The sequence below is a fragment of the Oxyura jamaicensis genome, chromosome 1, assembly GCF_011077185.1.
Source record: "Oxyura jamaicensis isolate SHBP4307 breed ruddy duck chromosome 1, BPBGC_Ojam_1.0, whole genome shotgun sequence".
NCBI lineage: Eukaryota > Metazoa > Chordata > Aves > Anseriformes > Anatidae > Oxyura > Oxyura jamaicensis.
The window spans coordinates 109,180,004-109,206,510 of NC_048893.1; the positions used below are offsets into that span (position 1 = coordinate 109,180,004).

A 26,507-nucleotide genomic window follows, 5' to 3' on the forward strand; every position below is an offset into this window, starting at 1 on the left:
ATGGTTACAGAATTTGGCTGCCAAACGTAAGGCCAACTCATGCTGTGAGATGGGTGGGTGGTCTGATCTGCTCTTGCAACCAGGAGGTCAGGATGCTAGCAGGGGAAGGCTAGCCGCCTGACGTACCTTGCAGAGCAGCAGCTTACGTGCAAAACAACTTATGGGTGAGCCCTAATTTAGCAGCTCAGTCTTGCTGGACATAGTGTAAAACCACATTTTTTCTCCTATAGGCCAGCTGTTGCTGCGTTAACCAGTTCTTGAATGGGACAGGCACCTTTAGTCTTGGTACTGGAGTATACTTAAATACCTGCAGTTGTGCTGCCAGTACCCCTCTGGGACAACACCAGCCTGTTTTCCTTGGTGGCTTTCTTCTGTTCTACTTCTGCCTGTGATCTAGAATCAGTCCTGGTGCCTGAGCCCTCCAAGGAACCTGTGCTGATGGTCATGCTCTGAGAACGATGAGCATGATGCTGTTTACTGCCTCAGAGGAAGCAGTTACAGCTTGTAAGAGTCAGTGCTTATATCTTTGCCTTGGAGCTAGGAGGGATATCTACTCATGATTTTTACTTGAAAAAGATTAAAATAGCAACAGCTCTGGAAGAAGAGACCAAATGTGGGTCTTATACTTCTCTCCCAGTCCTCCATAATGACATATTTGAGCTAACAGACATGGAAAGTGTGGTGTGAATCATGACTTCATAGCCCAGGGAAGAAAATTCAGCAAGAAAGGGGGGCAAGCCTGGTGATTAAACACATGTGGAATGGTGTCCAAGGGAGCTGGAAAAACTAAGGACACCAATCACAGATTTTCAGCTGTGCAATAAGTGTTGCATCCATCAACATTATTCTTGATATACTCTTTTGCTGCCATGTTTTAAAATAAAAGTGGAAGCTTGGCTGTTGTTTGTTAAAGGAAGGAGTCTGAAACATCACTGGAGAGGAAGGTTTGGGCACAGAATGAAAGATAAGTAGAGCTTCATGCCTGCAGACTTAGTGTAGATTTGTGATTTCCATGAGGGAGTGGAACCCTCACGTTTTTATTAGCTAGCTGTTAATTAATTGGTTATCTAATTAGCTTATTAGGTGATTATTCAGTGAGCAGCTTTCCATTTCATTGATTTTAAAGGAGGTTCAAGAAGCCTTTGTCACCAGCTGGTTCTATTTGTGTTAATTAGCAATCACTCTCTCAACCCCCAATTTATGGATGCTTGTAGACCTTAATACTTCTTTGGGCATGGAGTCCTGGCCCAGGCAAGTTGTGGGCGCATTTTGCAAATGCTGCAGCAGCATTTATTTTGAGGGTGCACTGGAAAAACTCAAGGAGATGGTGGTAATGAGTACTCTTTGCCTATTGGCACTAAAGTGAATTCTCCCTCCTTGGATGTGGTTGCCCTAGTTTGCGCTATGTGTGCGTTGTGCCAGGAAAGTCAGCGAGGCAGAAAGTTTGAATTTGGTGCTTTTTTTCCCCTGCCTGCCTAGTAAGTGTGTTTAATCAGGGTGTAATTTGCAATTTTTTTTTTGATGTTTTTTGAGGAGTATGTAGACTGATAGGGATAAGGTGATGCTTTGATTTCATGGCTGTCATGCTTATAACCCCTCAGCCGGTCAATTATTTTTAATACTTACCTAAACCATGAAACTAGTTTTGCAAATTAGCTTTGAATATCTCTATATACATAAGTGTATATATAAATATACATGTTGCGCATAGGAGAATTTCACCAAGAAATTGCCAAGGTTTCAGTTTCACTTATGCATACCAACTGGTCGAAACAGTGTGATTTCCACCCTACGTGCTATTCTGGTTCACAGTCAGGGACAGTTAATTTTCTGCAAAAGCAGGAGTATTTTAAACCTACAGCCATGGCCCCACACACTTTGTAAAGTTTGTTACTTATTCAGTGTTTTTCTTAGCCCTGACACTCATCGTTATATAGCACTAAGGATGACTACGATGGGTATAACAGCTAAGTATTAGGAATCAGATCTCCAGTTCTAGTCCTTAAGATTTCTTTCATTTAAGGGCTTAGACTAGTCTGGTGCTAACAGCACACCCTCAGCCTGGAGTATTTGGGGCTTCATGGGAATATATCCTAAGACTTGATGGCTACAACGGATGCTTTGGGTGGTTGTGTGTAATTCTCCAAGGACTGGGCTCTTGCTGGAGCTCTAAGGCTGGAAGCCTTTGACCAGGAAATGTTGAAATTAACTGTCTGCTGCCTTTTGCAGCTGTGACTCTATCAAACTAGCATTTGTCTTCTGTATGGTGTGCAGTACCAGCCTCCTTCGCTGCTGTGCATGTTTCCCCCAATTACAGAAGTGTGAAAGCTGACTTGAAAAATACCTAGCGTGCTGAAAGTGTCCAGTGCAATTATGCTGAAAAACCCTGTGGGTTTTGAGCTGCCTGCGTGTGTGTTGTGTCAGACAGCGAGCTGGTCCCTGCAGGGAAAAGTACCAGGCTCGATGTCACCTACCCCAGGCTGGACAGGGAGGCCTGCATTGTAAATGTGATGTTGCATGCTGTTTGCAACACAGCGAAGCCCTTCTTGTTCACGATACCTCTGACTTTGGACCTGAAGTGTCCCGGACAGCAAAGTCACAGCAGCAACGTGACAGTGGTTTGATTCACCTCCCTCCCCTGACTTGCACAGAAGCTAAGGAATCAAGGTGATGGGCAGCTGAAGGAATTGCTTAGCTGTGCGTGTTCAGGCAGTCTTTTCCTTTCAAACACTGATGGTAAGGGGGATAAATGGTTTTGGCTTACCTTGGAATAGAAGCCATTGCTTTTGGACCCCTTCTGTCAGTATCTGTAAGTCTTCCAAGCTGTAGTTAAATAAATGTAAAGAAGAAAATGAGAGAAAATACTAGGGGAGCGAGATATGGACACATACATGCAGTGGAAAGTAAGGAGATGGAAACAAGGATGAGAGAAGTGATATTGGAAGAAAGTGCTTTTCTGAGAATAGATAGCTTAAGTCAGAATTAAAATTCTTACTTGAAATTAGTCTTGTCTTGAGAAATTTGATAATGTGGATGACATTCTTGGGAGGTATGTAAGTCCTGACTTAAGTCTGCTGATTGTATGAATGGCCAGTTATGTAAGCAGCAGCCTATTTTTGTAGGAATCAGGTCTTATTAAGCATCATAGTAAGTAAAATTGCACCAAAGGACCTCTTATTCAGGGGAGCCATAACCAGCTTTCTCAAGAAAGCAGTAATGTTGGAAGATGGGGAGGAAGAAAGAGCAAAACTTTTCTCTGTGGTGTTTAAAATCCTGATCTAAAAATACTGTTGTGAATTGGATTTCTTTTTCACATTTGTCTAAGAATGACTTGATACAGATCTTTATTAGATTAGGCTGGGCAGTTTAGTTTGGCTTTACATTTTGCTTGTCTCAAGGTTTTTTAAAGTGGAGGCTGGGCAATTCCAACCCAAAAGCTTGAGGAATCAAAAGGAAAGTTTGTGAAGTCAGAAGTAGTTTCAGTTTTGTATTATTATTATTTTAATTGGCAGTTGATAGCTCTGGGGACAAGAATTGATTACCCAAATTGGCAAATTGTGCAACCACGTATCTACTCTTAATGTACTCTGGTGGAGGTTTACCAATGAGAAGTACTGGGATGGTAGAAGAAGCTTCTTGACTGAGGTTTCAGCTTTTGTATCACAAGATCGGAGAAAACTTCTGTTCTTCTCACTTCCCCCATTTTCTGTTCTTACTGTTATCTTTTTGTTCTGTTCATTAGAATGCATTTGCTTTTTCATCTTAAACCTGACAAATATGGAAACAATTGAAGTTGTAGGTGAATGTGTGCTTTTTTCCTTCTTTTTATTTTCATTTTTTATTGTTACTATTTGAGCTTATTTAAGCTTAATGAATATATAAAGTAAACCTGATGAAACGTGCTCCATATCTAAAAGTCATGAAGAACAAAGCTTACTTGTAATTTCTGGTAAGTAGACTTTAGCTGATCAGGAGCATTAGATTGAAATCTATGTTGTAATTTATTGTGGTTGAGAAGAAGAGGCTAAGTTTCTAAGTGGCATTGTAAAAAACATGGTGCTCAAGTAGTATCCAAATATTAAATTCAATGGTTTCTAATAATAAACCACTGAAATGGCCCTGCATCACTGGGGATTTGGTTGTAGTTGGCAAAGTTGTTCAGTTCAGACTTACAAGACACCTTCTGGAGTTCATTTAAGAAATGATAAGAGCTGACACTTTCTAAAATGACCTAATTGTAAGCTAAGTTCATTGGTGAGACTAAACTGTTGAATTAACTTTGATCTCAAACATTGAGTTAAAAAATATTATGGAATTTAGATTCTTTGAAGAAGAAAGGTGGATTTGGGGACAGAGGACAGATATACAGCACTTTGACTTTAAAAGTTGCTTCCTTTGCATCCAGGTCCCAGGGCTTCACATTTGTATCAGGTGAAGTAGATAATGCCTTGGTTTACTCTCCGTTACGATGCAGTGAAAGAGCTGTTTTTTGGAGAGATGCAGTGTTGCATTTAATTCAGACAGAGCTAATTTTGGTCACTCCCCCAAACTTACTTTTAGAGACTTGCCATCTATAACTTCACTACTTTCCAAATCCATTTCTAGAATAGTATCATGCCTTCTTGACCAACAAATGTTTGGTGAAAATATTGTTCTCGGTTCTGTCATTTGTTCCTTACTCTATGTCTGGAAAATCATACTGTCATCGTTAGAGAAATCTGTTCCTACCTACTGCTGCTGTATGCCCGGCTTTCCCTAGACAGTTCCCTCCTCACCCCTGCCTGGCTCAGAACTTCCAGTGAGGTGTCTGGAGTCATGGTTCTTGTTGCTTGCTTTCCAGAGACCCTACCTATTATGCTCAGAAGTCACGTGCAGGTCATTTTTAGGATGGGTGCAGTACGGCTAGCATGCTTTCTGTTCACTTGATGTACCGCTTTGATCTTTTCTGAAGAGTACATGTCCTTCAATGGTTGTGCTCTACTCGCTGCTGCTGTTCTGTGTTGTTTATGCTTTTACGGTAATTACAGCTTTGCATCTTGCACCGGGACTTCAAGTTTGATCCCTAGGCAGATAAAGAACTAACCTGTCATGAGCTGGCTTGTATGCCTGGTACGTTTTTTGCTAATATTAGCGCTATTTTGTTCTTTGCTGTCCATTCTTAATCCGCTGATTGGTTTTTCATCTGACTGCTGCCTCCTGTTGTGTACTAAAGGAGGGTGCGAGAGTTGAATGACTCTCCAGCTTCCCCTTGTTCCTCATTGTAAAGTTCATCATCTTTCTTTCTTGTTGGTTTTGGCAAGTTCACAAATGAATGTGTTTTTATCATTTTCGCTAATAAGTTTTTAGTATTTAATTACGTATTCAGTAATGATATGGACATGTTTTTCAGTTTTACTGCTTTTGAATTGCAGTTTTTAAACAAAATTTTTGCATTCTTTAATTTCCGCCTCAATGAATAAGCTCAGAATAACTTTAACTGTTTGATAACCAAAAAGACACAATTTTATGCTACTACTACTACACTGAAGGGAATTTGAGGACTGATGGATTCGTTTTTGTTTGTAATTTAAGGAGGTGTGCCCACCGGTTTTTAGATGCTTTTTATTAACTGAGTGAGTAGTCAGAAGAACTTGAGTATTGTCCTAACTGACCCTAAAACTAGGCATTTGGTGTCTGTTTCCTGTTCTACCTCTGAAGACTTTTTTTAGGAGAGCCATGGTAGCTTGAGAAAACTTTTTTAGCCAGTTCTGTTTATTTCCATCCTTTTGACTTTGTCTCTTGAGCTCCCTCTGGCCAGCTCACTAGGTGGGACATTGAACAGTGGTGCGATCTTTTTAGATGGCTCTAATTCCAGCTACAGTTGTCCTTTCCTTTAGGATTGAGTGGATGGGTCCTTGGTTTTTAGGAGACATCAGCATTACAAAAGCTTTTTTTCAAGCTCTTACCAAGTTTCTGGTCTATCTCAGAGATGCTTCTTGTAGCTTCATAGCTGATGAGTTCATTCGGCGTGCAATAGAACAAAGGATACTTTCCCATCAGTATGTTGCCCAGTTTTTCAGTTTGCCATTTTTTTTCCTTGCTGGCTGCCACGTGAGTTCTTTACAACTGATGGAAACCATACTATAGTTTTTACTCCTGCTGGTGGTGTATAATAACTGTTATTATACTGGTGTATAATAACAAAAAGGTTGTTGATGCGGTGCTTTGGTACTCGCTGGTTATTGCTGTGCGTTTGTGGCTTTGCTCTTGGGTTACAATTGCCTGGGTACCCCCCATCTGTTCCCATTTTTGCAATTTCTTGAGATCTTGAAGAAGTCTGTGCATTAAATAGCTTTCTGTTCCCTCATGACATTTATGATACGCTGAAAAGAGCTACAAATTTGGTTGAGCTACCTGAACCAATCTTTGACCTGGGGTGGCTTTGGGGTGCGTGGAAGAAGCGGTGCAGCGTAGACAGGCCTGACTGACCTGGAGAGCAGTCAGCTCAGGTTTGCATGGAGGCTATCTGCATTTGCAGGTGGTGGTGGCAGTGCTCTATGAATGTGACCGTATGGCTTTCAGAGCTGGGTTTGTCCATTTGTTTGGTGTGATGCCATGTTGTGCTATAGGGATTTACCAGAGAAGGGCACTTGATGTTACTGCCTACCCCCAAAGACTGGACAGAAGAAAGACTGGTGAGGAGAAAGGGACAAGCTGTAGGTATGGGGAAATGCCTAGGGCATGGTATGCGGCTGTGGTTTGTGTGATATATGGGGCTGTGCATATCCTCTGGGCCCATGGGAGTAGCAGCTTTTCAAATAAACTTAGCTGGATTATTTATGGAAAGGCGCCCGCTGATCTTGTGGCATTGGCAGCAGCAGCACCAGGTTCATCCTGGTAAATGTGGCCACAGCATTCCTCATCTCTGGAGACAGCCAGCCCTCTGCAGAAAGTGTCCTTTGTAACGTGCCTCTGCTGTTTTTGCTTGGTCAGCCAGCTTGACTTGCTAGTTGACACGCTTCCTCTGGGCAGCTCTGAGTTTAAAAAGTGCAGGGATAGAGGGGTGAGGGAGGTAGATAATGGTCCTTCAGTTACGTTTTCCAGGGGCAATTTTCCAAGTAAATGCACTTGGAAAGTCCACAGCAACTTCCTCCATCTCCATTTCACAGCTTTGGTAGGCTCAGTAGATCTGTACCTCTGGGAATAAGGTAGCTCACTCATGACCAAATGATGGGGAACTGAGTTCACTAACAAAGTTCATCAAGTTCACTTAGGGTGAACCCATTTGAAAGGGCTTGATTATGCACCCAGGAGGGTGAACAAGAGCTAGAATTACATACCAGGGCTTACACACTCTATCTAGCACTTCCTGCTCTCCAACATGGGTATTCTGGCACCGACTGCCATTTTTCTTTTTTTTTTCTTTTTTTTTTTTTTTTTTTGTTTTTCCCTCCGTGTTTCTCCATATCTGTGGTACTGGAATTACTGCTGGCTGTTCAGGAAAAAAACGTTGTGGCTCCTGGGTTGGGAGCCAGGCAATACCATTTCCTATGTCCTCAGCTGGTCTGGCTCTGAGGCAAACCAAGGAACCTGTGTCTGTGGATATTATGGTTAGCAAAGGCTAGCCTATATATAGTTTGGTTGATGGCTTTAGGCAAGCTATGATAAACCATGATCTTTTTTGGAGAGGAGGAATGAGAGGGATTACAGTGACAAGCTTTCAAAACCAACAGTTTGTTTTCAAAGTACTTCCACAAATGGGGAGGTTGCAAAAAAGCGTAATATTTTACAATCCCGAATGTAGAAATCTGTGGCTTTCTTTTCTTGTTCTTTTTGTTTTGTTTTGTTTTTAAATATATAGGACTTTGTCTTAGACTTCATTGTGTTTAGAAACAGCACATCATGTTGGACATGCTGCCACTCAGGGAATGTGCTGATCTGTTGGCATGTATAAAAGAGACAAAAAGCTTATGTGCCATTTGAGGGTAGGAGGGATGCAGAAGAATAAGCTTATCCAACACCGTTTAACTCAAGTATGCACGGTTGTTACAGCAGGGTATGTCAAACAAGTCCACAGCTGGACATACAGCTGCTTCTATGAAGGTCTCAATCAATTACGGTCTGTTTCGAACAGAGCTCTTTTTATGGATCAGCATTTTTTATTTGAGTGGGAGACAAGCAGCAACAGTAAACTTAACGGTATTTTTATTCATTGACCTGACAGATTTCTCCTGTGATAATTGCCTGAGCACCACGAAGGCTTCTGCAACCGAAGCATGCACAGCAGGCACAGCAGGAGAAGAGTTGAATGGCAGATCCCGTTGCTTTCCAAGTGTCTGTTTCCCAGCCTAGCGCTGGAAGCTCTACAGGTGTGCTGCAGCGCACAAAATACTAAAGCTATTAGATTAGCTGCCCTTTCTCTCCTAAAACTGCTTTTTTCATTGTTAATATGGGTAAGTAAAACCCTAATGATCAGTGTCAGATTCTCGTTTTGAAGTCAGAACCTTCTAGAAAGAAATATTTGCATTGGTGCTTGTTTCACAAAGGCAGCACTTCTTGTTTTTTCTCTTCTTTCTTGAAGCCAGGTTTCTTGTATGATTCTTAGAGCATGAAACTGTGGCTAGCACTAGCACCTCTGTTACCCTACTTTTTGGCTTGTCTGCAACACTGTGAAGCTGCTGCTGTTGCAAACAAGGGAGTCTCACCTGCAGCTCCTGGTTTAGATGGGTTTGAGTGCCGAGACTGTGTGGTGATGGAACCAGCATAAAACTGTGTCTAGAGGATGACAGTGTTTGGACTAGCTTCTCACACCTTTGTGCCCCGTAAGTTGAGCCAAAAGAGGCATAAGGAGCTTGGAAAAACAGTTCTTCATGGGGAAAGTCTTGAGAGGAGCCTCAGCTCCTCTGCTCATACCCCTTTCTTAGACCATTTGTGGAGAATGGGTCCAAGTAAAGCAACGCTGTTACCTTTCTGTAGCTGTCATTTATGTTTCTTCAATAACAGAAATAGTAACAAACACTTTCTGCTGTGGTAAAACAAAAGATGGGTGTGGTGGAAAGTAAGAGGTTTATGGTCGTTGTTGAAGATACTGTGAAAACGCCACTTGATCTACTTACTTGGCTTTCTAGAGGGCATGACTTGTACATAGTCTTCTACCTCATGTCAATTTTTTTAAGGACTCTTAAAATAACGAAAATATCAAGGAAGATATCCAGCATTCAAAAAATATCAAGTTACTGTCCCTTGTTACTCTCTGCTGTTTCAAGTAAGTACCTTCAAAGAGAACCCTAGCTGGGCAAGCTGCTGCAGCTTTTGGTTGCTAATATGCCACGATAACACGAGGAGGGATAGAACAGACCTTGAAAACTGTGTCTCTGGCAGGCTCTGTACCTCATTAGCAAAATTCTGAACTTATTTTTAAGAATGATCCTATTGTGGAGTTCAGTATTTTAAATTAAAAATTAAAAAAAAAATAAATCTGTTCCTCACTTTCAGTCCTGTCAGCCAACAGGTGTCACAGTGACCCTTCCTTCCTAGTTCTTGAGTATCATTCAAAGAAATGAGGCAGTAACATCCTGTAGCTGTTGCTTTCCAATGCTTCTCTGATAGTATTTGCTTGTCCTTCTAGGGTTTGCAGAGAGAGAAGTCTGTGTGTGACTGGTTGGTGGTCATTGTCAGACGTACAGAGAATGGAAAACAATGCAAAACACAAGCATATGGAGAAGACTAAGAATCCAGCCTTGGAGGATAATGCTTGTTTTGGTGGGATACTCGTATTTGAATATAGTTTTGCAGTAAGCAACAGTATTTGAGAGATGAGGGAGATTTAAAGGAGGAAGAGAAAGTATTAGTGTGGTCACCATCAGCTGTCAGTCAGCATCATCAACTGCAGCACGAATGTGTAAATGCCTACATAACTTCACAGAATTTATTTGATCCTATTTTTTTTTAGCAAAGTAAGCCCTGTATAGTTGTGGTCTACCTATCCATCTGTCAGTCTCTCTTCGATAAGTTTTGAACACCCTGGTTTTGTTCCAGACAAGCTTGAAGGAGGAGCTGAAGTCGCATTCAGACACCTGTAACATCTGTGGAACAGCTTGCTTTGTGGCAAGAGGGCAAAAAAGAGCTGTATGGAAACCAAGAGGGTTCTCCATTTGGGGAAGGAGGTCCTAAGCACGAGAGGTGCTTTCTTGGAAATTTAATGAGTACTGATGGATGCAACAATATGAAGTCAACTGAAAAATAATGTTATTCCTGTTTTTTGAGCTAAAGCATTATTTAAATTAATATAGTGTAATCCAAAGCTCTCTTAATAATCTCCTCATCCTAATTTTTCACACTGTGACAAGAGATCCTTTAGTATTTCTCTGTTGTGAGAAACAATAGTTTTAATGCCTCGAACTTTGGCAAGGTAGTGACATTTCTTCAGATGTGAATGTCTGGTCTCTGTGATGGTTTTACAACACAACCTAAACATACATTGGGGAAAAAAATCCCAGGCATTTTTGCAGACCTCATAACTTTAGGCTCTTTGTGTTGAAAATAAATTTCCCAAACAGGTGAGGGGGAAATAAAATTTCTGATTGATAGGAGCAGTGAAGTGCAGACTCTTGACTGCCACACGGCAATTAACTCATGGAAATAAGGAATCATTTCAGACCATCTGTGTGTAGGGTCTTTCAAAGAGCAGTCAACATTGCAGCATGTAATATGTTGAACATCTTTGCTCTGCATCTGGAGGCTCTTCCATATCACCTTGCATCCTCAGCAAAAGGAAAGAAATTCCATGTGCCACAGGACAGACTGCACTGCATAGAATGAGATTCTGGTACCACCTTTTTCACCAATTTCCATTAAGGGATCTGGACATTAAACAACCCTTAGGTGTGCATCTCTACTTTAGACTCAGGAGACTAATTTTCAGTCATCTTCTTCATGAAATGATCGAAGGATTACACAAGCTTTCTCCTGGCTGAGAAAAGACAGTGTAATTATTATGGTGGCGTGATTTCACAAAATACAAACTACTCAGAAAATCATCTCTTTCATTACTTTTTCATTTACAGCAATTACCATCTTACCAAACGGGAGTATATGTTGAGGTGAAATGTTGCAGGGAGCAGAGAAGGAAGCTGTGTGGTTTTTGTTTAGATGGATGTCCATTTATTTTCCTTTCTTTGTAGGATATCTGTTTCTTAAAATGCTTCATATCACTGAGACTGTACCAAGTTTGTAGTTGTTTTCAAAACATTCCAATTTATACTTTATTAATATTTTTCATAGATATTACTGAGTGTTGTTACAGAAATGATTCGGCACTCTAGAGCTCTGTTATGCAATAAGCAAGAAAATATTTCATCTGCTTTACCTACTGCATTTTGGCTGCCTGTCCCTCAAACTTGTTTTTCTCAGGAGTAAAATCTCTGCGTGTTAGTCTAATTACTGCATGTCAGTTCTTTAACTCTTAAAAAGGCTCGTATGTCAGCTGTGCAAAAGCAATGAGAGGTGCAGTGACTTAACCAAGGGTCCAAATATCTATTACACGTGTGCAGTAGAAATGACAATGCAAAATGAATGTGGTGCTGATTGTTGTCCCTATAGCAAGCCACAGATTGGTGTTCACCCCAAACTCTTCACTTTAAATGCTGTGGTGAACAATATTAACTAGCATCAATGATCCAGGGACCTTAAATTGCTCTTTGCCACGTGTATTTACTCATACCTGTGCAAGGGTCAGGCAAGGTGATACCAGGTGAGTTAAAGCCATTAACGATTTCCTTTTTCCTGTTGTTTGTTGTTGGGGCCTGCCTCTGAAATCGGTGGAAATTTTGCTGTTGCCGTAATTCACAGAGGAATTGGCTGTTTGTCAGCAGTTTGTTGTTTAAAAAATAATAAGAAATAAATGTTTTCCTTGGGAGCAAGTACTTCCATTTTGCCATCTCAGGTTACTACATGCTCCCTTCCAGCACTTAGCCAGGCAAGTGCATGCGTTGATTGTAATTGCATAATAAGAATAACCAGATTTGTGTATATTTCCTGCTTTCTTTTTTTCTTTTCAAGCCTGAGACTGCAGCTGTGCTGAAGCGCACTGTTGAGGCTCTCATGGAGAAAGGAGCCGTTGTGAGGAACCTCGAAAACCTGGGAGAAAGGGCTCTGCCATACAAAATCTCCAAGCACAAGCAGCGCCACAGAAGAGGAGGGTATGCACGATGCGTTTTTCCTTAAAACCCTTTCAGTGCTCATTTAAAATGTCCACAAGCCACTGTCATTGTTTGGTCTTCCTCATGCTTTTGGGGAGCAGATGTGCAACGTGTGTCGCCTCAGCAAGGCAGATCGTGCTCCACTTGAAGTGTTTCGTGCTGTTTCATTTCGAGTGCTGGTAGCTCCTTGTTCATGTGCAGATGTCTTGTGAGCTCAGGCCTCGGGACTGCTTTCCCCAATGTACACAATGTTATTTTATTAGGCCGTTTTTACGTAACTGTTTTTCCAGGCTATTTACTGATAAAAGTCTCACTTAATCTGCTGGTTGCTAATTGGCAAGATTGACTCTTTTTCTCTAATGCATCTGAACTAAATGTTGATTACCATACGCATCCCGTAAGACTCACTCGTGATTTTGGTACGGCTTTAGCTAGAGATGACCACATAAGCACGACTGGCTTGTTTAGAGGAGAAACATCTCCGTTTGTCCCCACAGAGGAGAACTGGGACATGGGATGTTGGCCTTCTCCTGCGAGGCAGAGCAGAGGTGCCACGGCCTTCTCCCCTGACCGCCAGTGCTGGCGTTTTGTTGCTCCTTGAGGCTACCTCCGAAATGGAAATGGATGCTGGCTCTCCGCGAGGGTTGAGAAATGTTGCTAAGCAACCCGTGCTGCGCCGGGGCTGCCTGCAGTAATCAAAATAACAATTAGCCGCACGCTTCTCCTCGTCCCCGTAGCACAACTGGGCGTAAGTGGACCTGCTGCCTTCCTGGACGGGCCTTCTGGCACCGGCTGGCGTGAGGTGACTCCAAGGAGTGCATTTTAGGAAGCCTCCCGAGGGTGCCCCACGGCTTTGCTCTCTTTGCTGAAGACTCCTTCCTTCTCCTGCAAAGTGGGAGCTGGCAGCTGGCAGATAGAGCAGACGGACAGTAAGAGGAGGGAAGGGAATCTCCACGGTGTGCCTGTTACTTACCCAAAAGCAATGTCACCGTGGCCACGGCTGTCTTGTGCTCTTGCTTCATGGTGTCTGTGATTGTCTTCAAAACATGGCTTGATCCCCAATAGTTTTGCATTTTAGGATGAAGTCTGTTCTGCATGTGGGAGTTAATCAAAGCCTTGCCTCAAGACAGAAATATTAATTACTTCATCCATACAACATTAAATTATTTTCAGGCTGATTCAGCAGGACAAGGAGTTGGTGTAACTGGTACTACAGGTGGGGAGCAAAGGCAGAGGGACTAGATTCCACTCATTTGGGAAGCTCAAGTTGAGACTTAGCTTCTAGTTTCTTTTTTCTACAGCACTAAGCCCTTTGAAACACTTCACCACTTTGGATCACAGTTTCCACTTGGCTTGGGTGGCAATACTTCACCGTCAGGGCTTGGGTTTTTCAGCAGGGAAAACAGAAAAAGGAGAAAACCATAATCAGGCGTCACAAGAATTATGTAGAGGTGAATACAAGCCATTTCTTGAGGGTATCTTTCAGGCATGTAAGCTAGCTAAACTCATTTATTACAACAGATTACCTGTTTAATAAGCAGAAGGAGGGGATCAGTAGACTATAATAATCATCTTCGTTGCAGTGCTGAGAGCACACACATTTTGTTTTCTGCTTGAGGTGGGGTTTTAGTGACAACTAATTGCCATCATGTTTTGCAACATGGGTGTGAAGCCATCAGATTTATGTCACCATAACTGTTGTTTCTCCACCTCCCAGTTCAAGTGTCTCTAAATTAATTTAGCAGTCGTTTTGCTTGCCCTGGATTTGGATTCTCTGTATATGAATATGGCAGCTCCCTGCTCTAAATTGTTTGACTTCCTAAAAGGAAGTGATTAAAAGTAGGTACTACAGGAAAGGATAAGGCTGTTGTTCAGAGAGTTCAAATTCAGGAGAAACAAGATATTACAATGGGAAGCAGCAGGCAGTTTCAGTACTTGGTAATGTGGGAGAATGCATTTGTGTAGATATCCCAGAGAGGCTGCAGTTTGGTGTACAGCTATGGTGGATTCCTGATTTGATATTTTGTGAGGTTCAGAGAGTAACTTACTCAGAATATGAAGCAATCTAGGAATAGGAAGTGAGAAGTCAGTTCTTTATCCACCTCGTAAAATCAGTCAGTTATGTTTTACAGCATCTGTAAAAGTAATCTCTTTTTTAACAGGACAATATTAAAAAGAAAGGGGAAAAAAAAGCTCTTCAAGATGGTTCAGTAAATGCACTTGTGAAAAAATCCTAACATCTTTTCTCCTTCATAATGAATTTTTAATTCTGCCTGTTTCCCCTTTAGTACCAAGGTGGTGTATTAAATAGTATAGTCTCTCACCTTTTCCTTATTCTGGGCCTTTTCTGAAGTAACTGAAAGGGCTTCTGTGGGAGTGCAAATGAGGCTGTGTCTATGGGGAGAGAGTGGTGAACCTTTCAGAGCTTTTCATTTTTTGGGGGTGGGGAGACTTTTTTTTTTTTTTTTAGGTTGGTGATTCTCAGCAGAGCTTCAGCTAGTTTATTTTCTGAGAACATGGAGATGCTTGTGGGCTTAGGATGCACGCTGAATCCATTACTTCCTTTGACCTCCTGGCTGGTTTTACTGTGTGAAAATTAAGGCAGTACAATATTCATAGCATAGGTCACAGCTTAATAGAGTGCATCTCTTGCCCTAGCGATCACTACTTGAACCATCTTCCTGTCACTCAGAATGGCACTGAATTCCCTCAGCTGCATGGGAAAACAAAGTGATTTTCCTAAACAGCCTGGTTCCTTTACAAACGCCCAGGGTTATCTCGGCTGTTCCCCTTACCTTGACTCAAGGGCCATCAGCCTGGCACTGCCAGCTGCTCACAGCTCTGCTGAGACGTGCTCTGTGGCATGTGTAGTATCTATCATCCCTCTCCCAGCCTTTTGCTGTGCATCTTTTCATTTAGTTAATTTTACCTGCAGTTCAAGTCTTTACAGTGTATCATAAAACCGAGTGATTGACGGAGAAAGAGGTGCAGTGCACACGGCAAACCTGCCACTGGGCTCCACTAGGTTTCTGTAGTGTCTTTAGTAAATAGTAAGGAATTAACCTAGAAAATGCATGGTTTTAAGTCCACAAGCAGGTACTCTGTATCTTCAATACAGATTATTTTCCTCCGAGTTCTATGGTGTTTTCAGCATCATCTGTCTCGGGTATACAGCGTTACAGGCACATTACAAATTTACGAGTATCCAGGACGCTTTGCAGATCGATTGGCAGCAAAGTTCTCATTCTCTGTAAAGCTGAGATTTTTCAAAGGCTGCCATAGGGGGGACTGTGGCCCACAGCTGTCACTGGAATGAACGGTTTTACTCCACCAGCAGCTTTGGAGGCCTCGGATCACATGTATAATTGACTTGTTTCTTCTCTGGAAATGGTATTCACTGAGCAGGTGGTGCATGTGCATTGAGAGTATATTAAAACAAATTTAGGTCTTTCTCTTAAATGCATCTTTCTTTTGACAGAAAACACCTTCCTTTTTTAGAGACCTAATGTTGACAAGCTTTGAATTTAGATAATTATGAAAATAGTATGTTTCAAGAACCGTATGGGTACATCTGAAGAGCAAAACTTTTAAATTGTTGGTGTACTGATATTTTAAACTGAATTAAAGTAGCTGCTAACTCACAGTACTAATTGCTGTAGCAGAATGTTGTTTTGGTTTTAAAATATTTAAGAGCATGATTCAAGCACATTCTGTAGCATATCACAAAACTGTAACAAATGCAAATTCACCTGATGGATGAGTGAAATGCAACACAAGGACACATTGGTTCCAGTGTGGGTTAGGTATGGAAGTGTACTTGAGGCACTGAGCCTGAGTGACTTGCCCGTGGCAGTCACATCTCTGGAAAAAAACAGCTGAAGAATGTAAATAAGGATTCCTGGCTGTATCTCCTAATGGGCAATAGATTTGTGCCAAATATTTGTTCTGCTAGCCACTACTTGTTTCTACTTGTTTATCATTTTTAATGAGGTGTACTGAAATTGCTTTTAACACAGTGGCACGTTTTTTAATACTGTATCACACGTATCAGGAGGTGCTTATTTCTGGAATAAACAAAAGTGAACTGATTTAAATAAGGTGTGTATTAGGATATGAATTCAAGGAATGTTAAACTTTGAATTTGTTTGTTGTTTAAAAGGATACAGAAGCAATGAATCCCTCAAAGCTGCTTTCAGATAAAGGGTCTAGACCAGGGCTTGGTGGTGGCGTTACCGAGCCATTGCTGCATATTTGGGCAGTGCTGAACTGGAGGATATTGCAACTGCTTGTAAAATGATAGATCTCAGTGGCACAGTCTGTGGGTTTGCACTTTGTGGCGTACCTGTTTTCTTTGGCCTCACCAGGCTATGCCTTAATGATACGCTTGTGGCACTCTGTGCTTCAAGGCATCAAACTGAGGAGCTGGTCTGGGGGAGGCAGTTGGTATGCCAGATATTTTTACTTTAGGGGAGCTGGTACATGGGAGGCTGCGAAACAGATCTTTACAAAATGATTCAGGCACTCCTTTGGGAAGGTAGTGGCTCAAACTTTTTGCAGACCAGGTTTCTATTCAACTGGAAGGAGATGTGACAGGGACTCCAGGGAAAAGAAAGTGGTCCAGTGTAATTGGGGTTTGATTTTGCCTTCCATTTGGTATCTTGGTATCCACTAGAGATTTGTTGTGAGAGTTAGTGTGTGTTTTTTTTTTAGTTTGTTTTTGTTGTGCATCAGCCTGGTCAGTGCTCAGATATAGTGCCATTTCATAAATCAGTACAGCACCGTGGTCTTCCCCTTCCACTTTGTTCTCTGTATGTGTGTGCTTTTCCCTACTAATCTACCCGTAACATGGTAATATTTTTAGACCTATCTCCCTACACTTTTGACTGTTTAATTTTCTTGATTTGTGAATTCTCTAGCTAAACTGAATAATTCTGGTTGTTCCTAACGATTTCTGTGTTCTGTTTGCCTGTTTTCCATTGCCTTGTTTTCTTTTTCTCTTTTAAACTTTGGTTTTTGAAAAGACAGCAGTGTTCTTTTGTCATTTGCTTGCTTGTATCTTGATCTTTTTGTTTTGCTGTTCGCTCCCAGTTATCTCATCAACCCACTTGTTCTCCGAAACAGCAAGCTCAGGTCTTACTTCTGTACGTGCTGAGTTGTATTTTGGGAGCTTACCTTAACAAGTGCATGGGGAATTTTCAGTTGGAGGTGTGCAAGGATCCTAATGATTGCTGGGATCTGTGAAGTAGCACGGAATGCGTATATACAAACGTATATACCTGCAGCACCTGACCAGATCAGACATCAGGAAATTGAGGTTGCAGTTTGAGTTGCATGGTGGACATGTTTGTGTGACAATGGGAAAACTGCAAAGCAAAAGAAAGTAGATGCTTTCCTAAGGATGCGTGAGGTTTTTAGGCTCTGCAGTGCTGTGATTGCTCTCCAGGAACTGGGAGCAGCTCACCAGGCTTCAGTACCAGCATCCCCTCTGCGATGGAGAGGAAGGCTGCGTGCCTCCCGCAGGCTGTCCTGGCCTTCCCACAGCTCACTCCCAGCTTCTCTTGGTGGCTAAGGGTCTGAAGCAGTTTCCCCTCCTGTTGAAGCACCTTGCGTTTTGACTCTATTTTGTGGCACGTGACTTAATGGTCAGTGCCAAAGCTTGGGCTTGGGAAAGAAGGAGCATGAGTATGCCTAATTTCTTTGTGCCTCAGTGGCCTAATACACGAGAAATAGATAGTTATTAAGATGAGTCTTTCAGTAATGGAGCATAATGCTCTTTAAGAGATCTGAACATTTTCAAAACGTATCTGTGTAAATTGTTACATGTTCAAACTTTGACTCTTTCTGTAAAGTATCTAAGTTCGGGAACTGTACTTACACAACTTCATTTTAAACAAGCAGCTTGTGACAGAGTAGTATTCTTTGAGGACAAGAGATGCTAAATTGTCATCCAGTAACCCATGCTGTCAGGATACAGTTTTACAAGTAAAATAATAGTTACCCATCAGAGTCATTCTCAGGAATGTTCTCACGTTTTAACACACCATCTCTTCCCCAATAAAATATAAGCTATCATGTAGTGAAGGACTTCATCCTGCAGGTAATATACCAACATGTGTAGCTTCGCTCAGGTAGACCCACTTGATTTTCATGGCTTCTGAAGGCCAAACAGGGGCAAAGAAAAACAGAGGAAGGAGGATGCAAACTTTCCTTTTATAACACTGCCAGACTAAATTTATAGTTAATGTACAACCTTTGTGTGATTTTTGTTCAGATTTTAGAACATTTTAATGTGTTTCAGCAAAAAGGAGTTCTGGATCTGTGATGTACTGGGATGAGAACAATGAATGTTTGAGTATTAGGCATGTTTGTAGTATTTTCTACTAAATTGATTGTCTTCTTCCACTAGATGGGGCTTTCTCCATTGATGAGTTGAACCATTACTTTTCCTTCAAATGCTTTTGTCCACATTCATGTGTAAATGTGCAACTGCCTTGGGTACCAGAGTCCTGAAATGTTGTTTTTTTGTTTTTTGTTTTTTTCTCCTCACCTTATCCTTGAGGGTGCGATTTGCAGTTTTGAAGCTTTTTAGCAGAAATGGCACAGTACAGTAGTTTGTGATGCTGAGGTGCCAGCATCAATTATGCTGAGGTGCCAGCATCCATTTCTCGTGTGTAGCATCTTTATGCAAGCATGTTTATTAAATGTGATGGCTGCACTAAATAGTGGTCTTGGTCAGGTGGGAAGCAGTCATTTTTTTTAAAAAAAAAACACTATGAATTAATACTTGCTGTGTAACTGCAGCTGTGCTCATAGCAAATCTGCAGACTTTTCAAATGCTGCCCAGTGAGCGTGACTTTTCAAATGCTCTGAGTAGGTCAGGCCTGTTTCTCTTTAGCAGTGAAACAGAATTTTTCTGCAACATTGCAAAATGTCTTTCTGTTATTTAATTAGCCTAATAACAGGTGTCTGGGTATAGAATTTGGCAAATGAAAGTTCTGAAGAATGTGCACAGTTTTTTTTAAACAAACAAACAAACAAAAAACAGTATTCCCACCCTCCCCCCCAGTAATGGTTGATTGTGAATTATTTGTGTCATTGCTGTGGCACAATCTAATTACTAAGGCACTAGCTTTTGGTCTTGATCTGGAACTTCCCAGTTGCTGTCCTTGTGATTTTCAGAGGACTTCCATCTATTCCGTAGGTGTGTTTTATCAGCTGGAAGTAGTAACACATGTTTTAGTCCTTCCAGCTACAAAATGATAGTCCTTCAGAGCATAAACTCACCTACCTGCCCTGCTGAGGAAGAATAGTGACCACAAGAGCCACGAAGAAAAGCAAACTAGCTCTCTTGAAGAGCAACGCAGTGGTTCCAAAGATGAAGTGGGCATTCTGGTAGGAGAGCAATTTCATTAACAAAGGATTACTCTAGTGAGAACGACTGTCCAGCTACTTCCATGAGAGTGCTGCAGCTTGCTTTCCTCCAGACGGTTTCTTGTTTCCTTCTGGGATGCTTTAGTTGTACGTTTTCTTGCCTTTGTATCTTCCACCCTCCTACTGGGGAAGCTTACTTAGACTTTGTGTTGCTGTGTAAAGGAAAAATTTAAAGGAAAGATAGCTAATGGAGTTTGAGCTTATCACCTTTAAGCATACAGATGTTTTCTGGGCACAACAATGGGAGCACACAGCCTCTTCCAAGTCCACTGCAAGTGTGCTTTTTCCCTCTGTTCCGCAGGCACACTGAGCATAGCCTCAGAGTCCATGTTCCAGGAGGATTTAAAAGTGAGTGTTGATCCAGGTGCCTTTCAGGGTTCTTTGAAGTCACAGACTGTCCATGTGAAGGCAAAATATACAAGCATCCATAGGACTTTAGGATTCAAATTCAAATGATTTCTGGCTTGGATATATTAAAAAGGATACATGAAACCAGGCATTTTTTCATATGCAAAGGCATGCCCTTCTTTTCCTGAAATCCTATGATTTTTCTCTTTTTTTTTTTCAGTTAACGCATTGTTTCAGTACCTTTCAGTGGTTAGGCTGCTCTCCTGTATTTAAATCATCCTTCTATTTACAGTGGAGCATGATGACAAAAATAACTGTGGTCTCATAGTGAATCAGTGGAATTTTCCTGCATTTCTCCCCCGATGACTTGGCTGACTCCTAGACAGCCTGAACGCTTCTGCATTTTTGCTTGCAGGAATGAGGTAGTTTCCCTCCTGCATTCCTGTATTTTTCCTCATCTTTAAGTCTCGCTGGGATTTGCTTTTGTTTACTACGCAAACGGTAGCGGCAGCGTGGCGTATCAGGTCAGAGATGGCCGGCTGAAATTAAGGTTACCGCATGCTTTATGGAGAGTGGGCTTAAAAAAAATCTCACAGCCTGATGGCAGCTAATTTAAATGCGTGTATTTGGAGGGAAGGTGCTCCAGATCTCCTCAGAAATTGCATCGACAATTGCATTTGGTTGTTTTGCTTGCAGCAGTCAGTTTCGTCTCTTTCTTTAATGAAAGAATAATATATATATATATATTTTATGCTGGCCCTGTTTTCCTTCCCTCTTTTTTTTGGCACAGGGAGGCAATCACTGCTTGTTACGCTGAGGAACGGGTGTTGTTTTAAGAAGTGGCATTGTCGCCAGTGACTGCAGTTCTGTACCCTCAGATAAAATACCTATTCTGCGAGGAGTCATATAAAGATATGCTGCAACAGCTCATCCTCCCTTCCCCCACTTCTCCTTCAGCTATCAACAGTGCGTCAGTGGAAATTTCCACCCTTTGCTAATGTGAGAGAAGGCACAAAGTTGCAAAGCAGCCTTTTGAGAGGAGGAAAAAAAAATATTGCCGTTTTAGGAACACAATGAAAAGCAGCATATGACTTGAAAGCAGAAATGAAATGAAATTCTGGAGAAGTGGGAATAAAAAGGGACGGCGAAGAGCACGGGTTGCAATCCGAACAAATGCTCTCGTGAACCAACTGCTCGGGGAAGGGGGCAGGAGAGTGGTGGTGTATCATCAGCTTGAATTTCTCCCCCCATCGTCCTTCTTATTAGTTGCAACTGATTGAGAATTTGGAAGGGTTCTTCCAAAGGAGAAGATTTAAGTGGCATCTGTTAAATTTACCAGTGGCTTTTAATGGCTTTAACAGATGATGCAACTTTCCCTTTTCAAGGGGTGTGCATCCTTCAGAAGTTGCTATGCCACAGTTTTACTGAATTGTCCAAGATTAAAGCTCGTTTCTCTCCCTAAACTTTTAACCAGGTGACAAATCCCATTTTCTGGTCTCCAGAAAATAACAGGCAGCTCAGCTTTCCACGTAAATTAAGCTGATTCCTGCTCCATGTGTGAGGATTTGCAAGGGCGACCAAGCCCACCGTATTTCCTCCAAATCCTTGTTAAGGTGAGCTTTTTCTGCGTCTCGTAGCAGCCTTCCTGCTGCAGTCAGAGGAGCAGCACCTTAGCTGATGTGAACTGGCACTGGTCCCTCAGCTTCTGTGATGCTCAGCCACAGCCCGTGCCAGCCGGGCACCTCTTCTGGAGGACTGGTTCCTTCCAGGCAGGCTACAGGGAGATTTCTTGCCGTCGGGCCCCTCACACGTGAGAACTCGGTGCTTCGATCTCCTTTTTCTGAAAAAGACTTCAGACCTGAATTGCGGCTATTAATATACACGCCTGCGTAAGAGGTTCGGGATTGGGATGTCTGGCTGAAGGGAAGCTTCTTTGCAGCGTTTTCCACGTGTGAATTCCATCCCTGTGCAGCAATCCAGCACACAGTGCTTAAATCATTCCTGACCTGGTGGGACTCGTCTGTGTGTAGTATATCTTGGTGTTACTTGTGCAACGCATTTAGTTGGGTGAAAAAGAGCTTCACGTGGGATAAGCAGTGTGAAAAACATGAATCTGTCTGTGGTTGGTGACCCCACCTCCTGTATTTCCTTTTCAGCTTCTTGTTTTGGGGACTTAATCCTCAAAGATTGCCTTTATGAAGGGGGACTGTGCGGTGTGATGTTCGCCCTACAGGTGTCTTTATAAGAATCCGTACCTCCAGCAGGACAAAGTCCCGCTAGGCACAGTTTTTAAATGAAACCGTGATGCTTGATCCTGCTTGGGTATAAGTGATTTAGAAAACGGGGTCCTTGGCAAATGTGTAGTATGACTTTGTTTAGAGGATATCACTTTGAAGTTATACTGATGCTTCATGGGGAAGTGTGTTTGCGTGGACTAGAAGGAAAGATTCAACAGGAGGATGCATAACAATTAAAATGAAACATCTGAGTGGTGAGTTCTGTCCTGCACACCTAGCCTTCAGATTACTGCTCGTCTTCGAAACAAGGTGGATGGTTAGATGCCTTTCATGAGATTCCTGAGGCAGTTGTGGTGTCTTTTTACAATAGTTTAGTTAGTGCCACGCCCAACACAGACTGGCTTACTAAAATGTTTTTGGGTTATGGCTCTATTGACAATGGTAGTTTATTCACAAAATTTCAAGGGAGGACGGATGGCCAATGACATGGCTTATGCACCAGGATGATAGCTGGCACTGGGTCACTCATAACTTGGAGGAGTGGTAGACGTAATGTTGCAATGAATTTGAGGTATATTTCATTTTAAGAAATGGGATATGAATTTGTGTGTCTGAGATTGTCAGTGTGCCATATTAGTTGTGCCCCATACCTGAGGTTGCATTGCTCATGAAATACAGCAGGCCTCTTCACTTGTTTGAGGATACTGGAGTTCTAAAAGCCTCTTGCAAATTAAAATGGAGCTCACGAAGAAGGTGCAGTTCTTCAAAGCAATTTATTGCAGAAATAATCTTGGCGACCTAAGATATTAATGGGGAGCAGCGTTCTCCTTTCTGTTCGAAGAGGTAGTTTTTTCCTTTGCAGATGTCAAAGGTAGTCGTGTGGTGGACACAAAGCGCTTACCTGGTGTGCTGCATTTTGTACAGCCGTGTATGTGTGGAAGACCTTTTCAGTCCTGCCAAGATCAGCAAGACAGTATGCTTGTCAAGTGCCAACTGTGCAAGCTGGCATGTGTCTTCAGCTCCTGCCCTCAGATTGAAAATTTAAGCCACGCTCGCATTGGAGAGGTGCCTAATTTGGCATAAGTCCATCTCTTTGAGTTTGTTTTGCTGTTTTTTTAAACGTTTATTCAGCTCCAAAACAGAACTTTAAAGAAATGTGTCCATATACACGTAAGCTTGAGGTGCTTCATGCTGACATCTGTTCCCCAAAGAAACAATGCCATGAATTCAAAGGAGATTAAGTGTTATAACTGAAGTGAATGTGCTACTTTACCTTTTTTTTCCCCAACTATTCAAATCAAGATGCATAGATGAATGGAGCAGGTACAAGAAGAGTAAGGTCTCTTTAATGTCCTTGCGTAATAAGTGCTGTGCAACAAAGAAAAGTTCAGGCTGAAGCTGCTTGAGCTGAACTCTTCACATGTGAAATCAAAACAATACCGAGCTTTTATTTAAATCAATTCTGGTAGAAAAAAAAATAAGAAAAAAAAATAGAACTTTTCATTTAAGAAGTCCCACAGAACAGCTATTTGGATTACAGTTGTAGTACAGGTATTTTGTTTTATTGTGTGTATGTGTTTCTCATTACAGGTATTTTTTGGTAGACTTAGAGGGCCCACCTTCCATTGTATCGACCATGATGGACCATTTAGGACGTGATATTGATGTGATTAGACGTGCTTTTATAAAGCATCCTGTATCAAAGACAGAAGAATGCAGTGGCATAATCCCAGTCAACACTGAAGACAAACTAACTGCCAAGAAGAAATGAATATTTTAAATCGCATATTTGAAACTTTTAAAAGATTTTTTAGTCCTGCTTTTGAATACAATTGTGATAATTAGTGTCCATCAAAAATTATCACTTTTAGCCATATTATGTGTGTGGTATAGTACACTATCTTAAGTTATTGTAACATTTGAGGTTTCTTTTTTGTTTAAAATAACTTGAGTAGACTTGATCTGTTTGCTTATTTTGATATACGACAACTCTGAAAATTGATTTTCTTTTCCCTTAGAGCATTACATTGATAAGATTTATCCATCATCAGAATGCTCAACATAGCATTCTTTTCCAAAGACAGATTACTTAAGAATGTGTATTTACATAAGAGATTAAGAAGTCTACGGTGTAATGTAGCGGTATAGTATGTGATCTGTTTGAGGATTTTTCTGCTTGCTTTTGGAAAAAAGGTAATAAAAGTGTGCTTAAAAATAAAACTTGACTCCTTTTCTGGTCTTCAAAAAAAAAAGTATAAGAAAAAATTGCTTACACTGCCAAAAGACATGCCAAACTCCTCTTTAAGGTTGTATCAGAACTCTGTTCAAAGTACAGGTAAAGAATTATTCAAATAATTATACAAAATTATACAAAAAGCCAAGAATTTCCAAGTGGCATGTGAAAGAATAACCATGCATCTATATGAACAGAAGAATAAAAAATGTTTTATTTCACTGTCAGCCAGGCCCAGGCTGAACATTCAAACTGAGAAAAATGTCAGGAAAAAAGTCTTGACATATATTTTGCCTTTTTTTTTTTCCTCCCCTAAAAACAGGAGAAACAGCAATGCATATGAAAGGTTATGTTACTGTCATATGACCTCCTCCTGGTCTGACATACAAATTCAGTAGTTTCTAGAGGATCTCCAGATTTCCCCCATGTTTCTGAAGGAATGCACTCACCCTTTATCATGCTGAAGGAGCGTGTGTCTTTATGGTAATTTTTGTAGAAAAATGAAGTTGACATCAATCCGTTGTTATGCACAGAGGGTGTTCTCTACCTGAATGAGCTTCATCAAGAAACCTTCTCTGGCACTCCAATGCTAAATGATGCCAAAGGGAGGGCCAGTCCAGCAGCTGAGGTCAGATTCCCAGGGAACCGTGATGGGTCTCGTTGGTGTGACTGCTCTCTGGTGTGCATGGCTCTTTTTCATGGATGATGATTTTTCTTTTTTTTTTTTTTTTTTCCTTGGATAAAGGACTTCAGGGGGAAATGAAACTAGCTTTTCTTCAGAGTTTTTTCTTTTAAGGAAAACGTAAGGTAGCAAAATGAAAGGAAATTTTCTGTGTGTCCATTTTTAGGAGATGTGAACGTGTGGTTTTTTTTTTTGTTGATTTTTTTTTTCTTCTGTTTTTAAACCTGCTTTTCTTTTAAGAGCAGACTGTCACATTTTGTCTCTTTCCTGGAAAAAGGCACACTTTTAGTAGAGGAGGTACGCTTTTTTTTTTTTTTGCTGTTGCCAGTATTGATCATGTGGCTGCTGTGCACCAGTGCTTGTTCCAGACAGAGCTGCTCGTATCAATAACTTTTGCTTGTAGGGCAGACCTTCCTTCTATACAGGTGTGAGCTTAGCTGGGAGGAGCTGTAGGATTGAACATCTGTGCTATGAATTGGGATCCCTGAGCTGCCCTTTTTTTTGGCCCGCTGAAAATTCAGACTGACAGCTTAGAAAGCACAAACTACAAATAGGGAAATATGTAATGCTTTAAAGAATGTGATTTACGTGAGTTTATCAAGTTTTTCTTAACAGAACGCAAATGAAAACCTATAGCTTCAAGTCTCACCAAGATTCCCATCCTCCTTCATGGTTTCAGTGTTTTGTGGCATCAGTGCTTCATTATTTTTATCACATATTCACATAACAAATTATGGATGTTCTTTATGTAAAACAAGACAGGTTCTCTTGTGTCACCACCTATGCAAGCTATTCACCTACACCTCTCCCCACCTTTTTTAATTTTTTCTTTTTGGTTTGGTGACCAAATTGGGTATTAGTTTGTTACTCTAATGCTTTATTCCTTTTAAAAAAAATGCTTTCAAATCTAGCTTACACCAATTTCCCTCTGACATTTATTTGAATAGAAGGAGTATATAAGCTTTCAGCCTCACAAAATGAAGATTGGAAACAGAGGCTGTACAGCTACAGATGTTGTATGTTTGTCTTTATTCAATTCCCTATAGCGTAGTATTAAATCTTGCATTTAATTTGTTCCAATTTTGATGTAGGTGCCCACATTCAGTAGGAAAACCCTAGCTGCTCATTAGGGGTGAGCCTGTCAGCTTATTACCTACGGGACATGGGATGTTATTTTTTGTGAAACAGGACATTAGGTCAGCCAGGCTTTCATGTCCCTGTGGGTCCCATTTCTGATCTGAACAGAGGATGCCAAGAGCAGAAGACTTGGGTGCCTGAGCCCGGCTAATCCCAAGAACGGATCGGCAGCAGTGAATCTCCTGGAGCCTCAGCTGACCCCAAAGAAACACAGCAGTGCCCGCTCAGAGGGACAGCAGTCTCCGACAAGCCACAAAAAG

At 41.4% G+C, this 26,507-nt stretch overlaps 1 protein-coding gene across 2 annotated transcripts; it reads left to right on the forward strand.

The window, feature by feature from the left end:
- Window positions 1-1,219: 1,219 nt before the first annotated feature.
- Window positions 1,220-24,415, forward strand: MRPS6 (mitochondrial ribosomal protein S6). 2 transcript variants are annotated; one of them, XM_035315706.1, is made up of 4 exons: window positions 2,719-2,809; window positions 8,204-8,313; window positions 12,040-12,179; window positions 23,786-24,415. In XM_035315706.1, exons 1-4 carry the CDS (start codon window positions 2,734-2,736, stop codon window positions 23,964-23,966), a joined length of 507 nt encoding a protein of 168 aa, XP_035171597.1. In that variant the 5' UTR covers window positions 2,719-2,733; the 3' UTR covers window positions 23,967-24,415. The 2 variants fall into 2 exon arrangements, with proteins under 2 accessions (XP_035171598.1, XP_035171597.1); XM_035315707.1 differs by lacking the exons at window positions 2,719-2,809; window positions 8,204-8,313 and adding an exon at window positions 1,220-1,330.
- Window positions 24,416-26,507: the final 2,092 nt, after the last annotated feature.

Bases quoted from the DNA above. Each gene is read 5' to 3' on its own strand.
- MRPS6 (XM_035315706.1), top strand. From the start codon at position 2,734: ATGGTAAGGGGGATAAATGGTTTTGGCTTACCTTGGAATAGAAGCCAT. The intron at 2,810-8,203 runs GTAAGTCTTCCA...TTGACCTGACAG, and splicing joins GACCCCTTCTGTCAGTATCT to ATTTCTCCTGTGATAATTGC. The intron at 8,314-12,039 runs GTCTGTTTCCCA...TTTCTTTTCAAG, and splicing joins GATCCCGTTGCTTTCCAAGT to CCTGAGACTGCAGCTGTGCT.